Source organism: Gavialis gangeticus, unplaced genomic scaffold, assembly GCF_001723915.1.
Source record: "Gavialis gangeticus isolate Ggan-Ray unplaced genomic scaffold, GavGan_comp1, whole genome shotgun sequence".
Taxonomy (NCBI): Eukaryota; Metazoa; Chordata; order Crocodylia; family Gavialidae; genus Gavialis; species Gavialis gangeticus.
In genome coordinates, this window is record NW_017729025.1 from 124,947,138 (window position 1) to 124,956,371 (window position 9,234).

Genomic DNA, 9,234 nt, shown 5'->3' on the forward strand with positions numbered 1-9,234 from the left:
AGGTCCTATGAGGAAAGGTAGGGGGACATCAACCTGTTCAGCCTTCAAAAGAGAAGGCTGAGGGAGGATCTTGTGGCCTGTTATAAACTGGTTAGGGGGGATCAGCAGGCGCTGGGGGAGTCCCTGTTCCCCCGAGCGCTGCAAGGAGTGACCAGGAACAATGGTCACAAGCTGGTGGAGGGAAGGTTTAAGTTGGACATCAGGAAGCGCTACTTCACGGTCAGGGCGGCTAGGGTCTGGAACCAGCTTCCAAGTGAGGTGGTGCAGGCTCCCACCCTGGGGGTTTTTAAGAGGAGGTTGGATGACCACCTTACTGGGGTCGTTTGACCCCAGTACTCTTTCCTGCCATGGCAGGGGGTCAGACTAGATGATCTGCTCAGGTCCCTTCTGACCCTAGAAACTATGAAACTATAAACTATGAAACTATATAGCCAATGGATTCAGCACAGGCCATACCCGCATCAACACCAACACCAATACAATAAGAGTGACACTGAGATCCAAAGTTTCCTTGACTGGAAGAGAAAAGGTGTCATCTTGCCAAGCAAAATGAGCCTCTCTCAGCAGAAGAAGGAGACATATGAGCTCCCCAAAGCTGAAGCTCAAAGGAGGATTCAGGAAATCAGAAAAATCAGTAGTTGCAAAATAAAGCTAAAGAGATCCAACTCTGTGCTGACAAATATGAGAGACATAGCTCTTATCTGGCAACAAAGGCCATCTATGCCCCAGTTTCCCACAGTTCTACTTTCCTGCAATCACGGGTGGCCCAACACTCCTCAAAGCTAGATGGAAAGAGCCCTTTGTGGCACTTCTAAACCACGAGTCCACTGTGACAGATACTACCATAGCATCCATCCCCCAATATCTTGAAAAGGGATCCCTTGCCAACCCTCCTTATCCTAGAAGAAGTCTGGCATGGCATCAAAGCAACCAAGAACAACAAGGCTACTGGACAGCATGCCTGCTGAAATCTACAAGGCTGGTGGTGAGGAACTGGTACTGAAATTCCACAAATTTATCCTAAGCAGATCCCTGTGTATCTAAGGAACGCCAGTATCTTCATGTAAGACAATCAGTCTGTGCGTGGGAGCTATAAAGGTATTGTCTTTCTTTCCAAAGCAGGGAAAATCCCACATCCTCCTGAACTGTCTTCTACCTCTTACTGAGGAAGTCCTGCCAGAATCCCAGCCCCTGCCCTCAGCCCTGACAGTGCCCCTCACTCTTGACCTACAGCCCCTGCTGGTGCCCCAGGTCTTGTACACAGAGCATGTGACCCCTAACAGAACAATTACCTTGCCCGCTGCTCCCAGCCCGAAGCATCCCAGCTGCTCATGCCTGGGAGGAGCAGAGGCAAAGCAAAATCCCAAATTTGCTCGCATTTCAAAAACCCATCTGGACACAAGGACAAGGGGCCAAAAAAGAGGACATGTCTGGGAAAACCTGGACATATGGTAACCCTATACTTGCACATATTGAGGAAAACCTCCATGCCATGCTTTTTCTTTTTGGAAAAGCCTATCAAACTTTGGGCCTGTCTCTCAACATTGAGAAGACTAAAGTGAGCTATTAGCTTGCCCCAGGCACTGAATATGAGCCTCTCCCTTCCCAAATTATCACTGAGGGAAAGACCCTGGAGGTAGTCAAACACTTCCCCTACCTTGGTACCCACCTCTCTTAGACAGTGAACGTTAATGAGGAGATCCAGCACAGGATAAGGTGTGCAAGTGCCTCATCTGGGAAATTGCTCCAGCATGTCTTTATTCATTGCTGTCTCCAGAAAGACACCAAGATCCAAGTCTACAATGTAGCCATCATCCGCACTTGCTTCTACAGATATGAAATGTGCATGACCTACTATCGTCATCTCAAGAGCCTGGAGAGGCATCACCAACAATGCATCCAGAAACTCCTCCACATGGAATGGGAAGATCACCACACAAACACCAGCATCCTTGCTGAAGCCAATGTTACCAGCACTGAGTCGGTGATCCTCAAACACCAAATTCACTGTGTGCAGATGCCCAACTACTGACTCCCAAAACAAGGGCTCTACTCTCAGGTCAGTAACAGCCTCATCAGAGTGGCCAAAAGAAACACTACAAGGGCACACTGAAGGCATACCTCAAGAAAATGGATATTGACATCAAGACCTGGGAGAAGTTGGGTGCTGGCTGATTCCGATGGCTCCACAACTTCAACCAAGTGGCTGCCCATTTCAAGATAAATTATCTCACCCTCAAAGCAGAGAAGAGAGAACGGAGGAAGGAAAATGAAGAAAATCCTGACCTATGGCCTCCCCTCCCCTGAAGAAAGACCTGCAATTTCTGTGGATGGGTCTGTGGTTCAAAGACTAAAATCTTAAGTCACCTCAAGACCTATCAATGAGCTGTGGTAGAGATCATCCTTGAATAAGGGATTGCCTCCAACATGAGTCTAAACCTGTTCCAGATATCTTTATGACACTTTCAGGTGCTCCATTTTACCAGTCAATTTTTTTTCTTTAATTTGTTTATTCCTGAAACTGTGGTATTCAGGAATCACTCTGAATCTAGATACTTGGAAGAATGACTCTGTATTCAGTAACTAATTCCATTTTTCACTGTGTAACAGAACATGGATTACCTCTCAGCACTACTTTGTTGCAATAGTTGGAAGGTGAGAAGTGAAAGAGGTAGGGGATTGCAAGAAGCTCAAGAAGTGCCCCAGCATACGGACAATTGAATGCTGCTCTGGAGAACTGCATTTTATTCATGCCTCCGCTTGCATGACGTTAAATCAATCCCTTAAACCACACTTTTTAAACGTGGTCATTAAATGTGTTTTCTAGGTGACCAGCTTAAGATCCTGAAGCCTGTTTTTCAGAAATGCAACTGAAGCCAAGGGCAGCTGTTCTTTAATATAAGAAATGCTATCTAATGCATTTAATTACTCTGAAAAATCTGGTCTTTTGCATCTCAAATTGGGCACCCAAAGGAGGTGGATACTTTTGGTTTTACTCTCTCTGGCTTAGCTCCTCATATGTAATATCATCGATCCAGAGCAGTGAGGATTTGCAAGCTGTGAAACTATTAAACATTTATTTAAACTCAGAGGCTGGATTGCTCAAAACCTAGAACATTTCAGCAGATTCACAGTGTTCTAAGGAACTTTTCAGACAAATCAAAGAAAACTTATAGTAAATTTTACTGTGAAAATATTAAATGATCTTTTACAATTGCCTCTTTTAATATAAAACTGCCAATGCAAAAATATTATATTTTTGCAGCTTATCAAAAAATAGCAAATTAAAAAACTTACCTTGGCAAATGATAAGAATCAGAAGGCAACACAGCTCTGCTTGCATACTTCTTGGTTAATATAGTTTGTATGCCCCGGTGATATGAAGAGACTGATGAAGCTAGGAGTTCATTATTTCTTTGTGATCCTTCTGAAGTCAGACTGCAAGATTCATGAACACGCACTGGATTTTGGGTGTTTTCCATTTCCTGGTAAAAATAGCAAATTCTCTAATTAAAATTAGAGCATAAGTGTCTCTATTTGTTTTGAAGCCTGGCAATTACAGTCACTGACATCTGCTTGGAGGGCAATACAGCAGTACACAGGAAAACCAGGAAGTTTTTGGAGACTGTTGAGGAGAGACCAACTAGGGGCTGTGCTCTTCTTGACCTGCTGCTCACAAACAGGGAAGAATTGGTGGGGAACGTAGAAGTGGATGGCAACCTAGAATCATAGAAAGTTATGGTTGGAAGGGACCTCAAGAGGTCATCAACCCTTGCCCAAAGCAGGACCAGCCCCAACTAAATCATCCTAGCCAAAACTTTGTCTAGCTGGGTTTTGAAAACCCTCAAGGATAGAGCCTTCCACCACCTCTCTGGGCAACCTCTTCCAGTGTTTTACTGCCCTCCTAGTGAGAAAATTCTTTCTAATATCTAACCTAAGCTTCCCTTGCTGCAACTTGAGACCGTTGCTCCTTGTTCTGTTATCTTCCACCACTGAAAATAACCTAGCTCCATTCTCTTCTGAACCCCCCTTCAGGAAGTTTTAGACTGCTATTAAGTCTCCTCTCAGTCCCTTCTTTTCTAGACTAAATAACTTGGGAAGCACCAACCATGAGATGATTGAGTTCAGGGTCCTGAGGAAAAGAAGGAAGGACAGCAGCAGAGTATGGACCCTGAACAGCAGAAAATCAGACTTCAGTGCACTCAGGGAACTGATGGGCAGGATCCCCTGGGAGGCCAGTTTAAGATTCCAAGCCTGCAAGTAATTACACATACTTAATTTAAAGTACATGAGCAGTCTCATTCAAAGAGTAGTCATTGCAGGATTGGGGTCTTCTTGCGCTTTTGTTAAAACATATACATATGTTCCTTAAATAAATATTAAATTATTGATTGTCAGAAAACATGATCAGATCCTTAATTTGGTACAATGCAATATAGATTTCTACTTATTTTGACTTTGGGAAGAACATAGGTGATATCTATAATATTTTAAAATAAATATTGTGTGTGCCTCTGTTCATCGGATTACTATTGAAGGAAACACAGGAATGGAAAGGACCTCCTGAGTCCAGCCACCTGAGATCACAAGCATGTGTGTAATAAATATAGCACTTGGCCCAAAGATTGCACAAGAACATCTGCTGTGGTCCCTCTTGTACACCACAGATAGAAAACATCCATTAACATGCTGAAAAAAATACCCTTTAAAGCACCAAAGGAAAAGAGCACATGAGACAAGTAGGGGCCAGCACTACTAATAAATGTGCTGGCCCCTACAACGCTAGGGAATGGTAGGTAAAACATGCTTAGGTGATCCCAGGAATCCCGTGCTATGAAGGAAGCTTTATTGCTTAAATGTGGGTTGCTGAAAGTTTATCTTCAACCCCATAGTGACATGCATAAACTGAACTGCCTCTGGACAAATAAAGTAACTTTTAAATGGATAAAAAGCTGCTTCTAAACTCAGTTGTGGAAAGTGTTTTTTCAGGGTTGGATTGAAACAGAAGCTACAGGGGGAACTAGACTATACTGGGCAACCCCCAGGGCTGGGGGTTGCCTGGGACAAATAGAATGCACCTAAATTTGCAAGAAGTGATACACTTTTAGGTAAGATGATATGTTTATAAGCTTTAAGCTGTTTTAGTACTTTCCCTCTCTGTTGCTTGAATTCCTGTAGATAAATGAATAATACTTTGTTTTTAGGACACTGTTTTCTCACTTTTTTCATAGGGACAATGGGAGATGCAGCAAGGGCTGGAGTTGTGCCATGTGCCTTGTGTAGAGCCACAGCTACTGTTGCCACTTCTCATGCATGCCCCAAGCTGGATCCAGTCTACAAGGGGCCTTGTGGCCCAGATCCGGCACAGGCTGCAAAGTGAGTTTGACATTGTCAAGTTAATCCAGGTGCTTGTAAAATCTCTTTTACAAATGAGGTTACTGGCTTGTGGTTAAGGCAAGCCAGATGTAGTACTATAGTTTTATCAATACTAACCAAGTAAGGGGAATCTATAATTTTAACATTTACAAACATTTTCTTTCTTTGCTGTGTAAACCTCAGAAAACATAGAAAAAATAATGAAAATTCAACACCTTAGAAAGATGTTTGAAACCAGCATCATCAGGATACATTTAAAATCTGTCTCTGGGTTATAATATATAGCTTTTTGTCATGCTAGGGGCATCTTTACACATGCACTTTACTGCAGAGTTGACTAATTAGCTCCACAGTGGCCATGTCTACATAAGATACTGACTGCGCAGTCATTACTCACCAGTCATTTAGTATTTGTGTAAACTCTTAACCAGAGTTACTGTGCAATAGTGTCATTGAACATTTTTTTTTGTGGACGCTGACTGCACAGTAGCCTGAGACTACTGCACAGTAGCATCGTATCATGCTTGCTGCCACACAATGCTATTTCCCAGTAATCACAGGCTACTGCACAGTCAGTGTCTTGTGTAGGCATGGCCAGTAAAGTATCACCATCTACATGTATGTCCCTATTAGGCCAGAGTAAACTAACCAACTCCACCATAGGATATACTGCTTGACACAAGTACTATCTTATGGCAGAGTTATTTACTCTGCCACAACGCACATGCAGATGGTGACTGGAGATGGCGAAAGCACTAGGGTGTTACAGTGTGGGAGCTACCTGCTGGCGAGTCCCACACTGTAACACCCTCAAGGCTGGGGCTGGCAGGCCTTGGACTTCCTGCCAAGTGGGGCTGCACCAACCTGGCTGAATATGTTGTGGTCCTGGGCGCACATGTAAATGCTGCACCTGGGAGCAATAAAATCCAGCGCAAACTGTGCTGGAGTTTATTGCTTCGCATTAATAGCATGTGTAGATGAACTTGCTGAGTATTAACTTAGAGCTAAAATAGTCCTTTCATAATTAAGGAGAGTAGCAACTTAGTAAAGCACTACTTCACACACCAAATGTTACAAAGCTTCCCTCTAAGAAAACAGAACAAAAGGTCTTTATATCATGCCCCAAATGTCAGGCTAAATATATCCTTGAACTCGTTATAATAGAATTTGTTTGTCTTCAATTCATTAGTTTCTATCTTCTCCATAAGAATTCATTTTCCATAAATAGTCAGTCTTCTCATTGTCAAGACTTTGTAGAAAAATAATTTTATTTCATATAATGTGTTCTGAAATGTTTAGCTATGCTGTAGGACTTTAACAACTTCAGGTGCAGAAGGCCAGATATACAAACATCCAAAAATATGGTGAAAGATTTCAAAATTCCATACAAAATGCTTAAAACTGCTGCTTTAAAAACAATTGTCGCTAGTACCAATAATGAACAAACAGTATATTTTGTTGCACTGACCTACTGCCTAAGTAATGTTAAATGAGTTGTATTTTAAAAGAATGCATATGAATTCTACATTACTTTTTGATAAGCCTACTACTGATTGTACCTATTAAAACAGCATATTAATTTATCATGCTACATACTGGGTGCATCTACACATGCAATTAGTGTGCCCCAATAAACTCTGGCACATTTTACACTGGAGTCAGCTGCTCCTGGGCACCACATCTTCACGTGCACCTGGGATCACAGCAGTTTGAGTAGGGGTGGACCAGCTGCAGGTTTGCAGCAGGCTTGAAGGTGGGGATCAGGCCTAGGCTCTGGGTTGCGATGTTGGGCACCAGAAGGGTTGGCTGGAGCATGAGAGTGCTCAGTGGAGCTGGGTGGCTGACCCCCTGAGCCTGCTACCAGCCTGGAGCCGCTTCATCCTAGCTTAAACTCTTGCTGTCCCGGTCACTGTCCACACATGCTTTCTGCACAGCGAATGACTCTGCCGTAAGATAGTGCCCAACATCTACACAATTCACAAGATAAAACCAAATATTTCAAATAGGATTCCATAGTTTCTAAAACAGTCTGAACTGTTGTGGTCTTTCAAAGTTCTTCTCAACAGGAGAATTGCTTTATTATTTTTCCATAGTCAAAAAACAAGTAAAAACTACAGAGCTGGAATTTTCCTCTGAGCGCGTCGCGTATAAAAATGTTGAGAACCACTGCTCTAGGTATTACCATAATGCAACTAATAAATGAAAATAACAAGGCAGAGTCAATCAAGTCTAAAATTCATTAAAATGCATACAGATTGTAAATAGGAAATACAGGCAGTCCTCAGACTTATGACACAACTGGTTCCTGAAAAACACGTCTTAAGTCGAAACGTTGTAACTCGGAACCAATTTTCTCATAAGAAACAATGTTATAAATGAGGGATTGGTTCCCAAACCAAGTCCTGATACCCTATTTTCACCAAAAATACCCCAGAATTTTGTACTCAATCAACTATAGATAAGTAATATAGCTACATTAATGTATTTCTAGTGTAAATAGCAATCATATCGATTTAGAAGGACTTCTTTGAGGTGACTTTGCTGGACTTTTTGAAGGGTTCTTGGCTGGAGTCTTCTCAGGAGTCTTGGCTGCAGGTTTTTCTGGAGCCTTGTCTGCTTTCTTAAAGAAAGCGTCCAAGGAATTTTGGACATATGCATTGTATTGGATCAAGCGTTGTAAGTTGAATCAGGGTGTCAATTTATCAACGTAAGTGCGAAACGTTGTAACTTGAAACGTTGTAGGTCGAGGACTGCCTGTACATCTTTTATGGTTAAAATAGTTTATAACCTACCAAAAAAGCAACAACTACACATTTAATGAAAATTTATTCCTTTTCTATATTTTTCATTTCACATGGGTCTCCTTTGTGACTAAACTTAAACAAAATAATGTTTCTCTCAAACATGAATTTCAACATTTGAAAATTTATTACAGATCTGAATTATTTACAAAACAGCTCTAATATGTGCTTAGTCCTGGAATTTTTACTCAATTTTAGCTTAGACAAAAACTGGAATGGAAAACAAGGGAGCTAGGAATAAGGGCTTCAGAAATGTGTCATGAGATTGTAATGGGCAGCACAATATATAGCGGTGTCAGACATACCTAGTGATAATGTTAAGAGGCAATTAAATAGGCAGGTCCAAAGGACTGTTCTTTGTACTTGAAAAATATCTTTTCTTTTAAAGAAGAAGCTACACCACAAAAATGTCAAATAAAAGTATGGTGGAATGCATTCTATCCTTCCAAACAAAATGAGTGCAGAGCCAATTAGCCCAATGCCCCTTTCCGACAAACACATGGGGACATACCCAATTATCTTGAAAAAAGCCAATTAAAATCAAATGAATAATCTAAATATCAAAACTTCTAATAATTTATTTGATAATTACATTTCTCATGAAGCTGCTGTTAATGTAAACTGTGAAATACTGTCGATCTACCATGTTTACAAGCATCAGAGACAACATGCTTGTTGCTCTGCTATCTTTAAATGCTGCATTGCAGTTTGCACTAACAAGTAATCAGTGTGACATTAAACATGCCTGGTTTTCTGATGCAGGTCTTCAAAAATTTAAATATTTATTTTAAATAATTCAAAAGAAAACTTATGTTATTCATAGCAGACAAAATGATCCTATACTGTACTACAACAAAAAAAAAATGTAATGGAAAAAATAAAAAGGTATTTTAGGCAGAGTAAGTATCATTCATTACATGGGTGTAACAGGTGAGCTGCCTAGGGTTGCTGTGATGTCCCTAAGTGAGGTGCTACCTGTCCGCTCTGTGTTCCTGAGGGAGCCCTAGCACCCAGATTGCTGGACTTACAAAGGACTTTTTCTATTCCCCCCCCCCCC

General features: G+C 41.5%; 1 protein-coding gene across 1 annotated transcript in view; it reads right to left on the reverse strand.

Moving 5' to 3' along the window:
* DCDC1 (doublecortin domain containing 1) overlaps positions 1-3,591 on the reverse strand; it is a 236,073-nt gene extending 232,482 nt beyond the window's left edge. Inside the window, exon 1 of the mRNA XM_019519509.1 lies at positions 3,298-3,591. Within this exon, the coding sequence (XP_019375054.1) occupies positions 3,298-3,482 (185 nt within the window). The 5' untranslated portion in view covers positions 3,483-3,591. The remainder of the gene's footprint in view (positions 1-3,297) is intronic.
* Between the last annotated feature and the right edge of the window lie 5,643 nt (positions 3,592-9,234).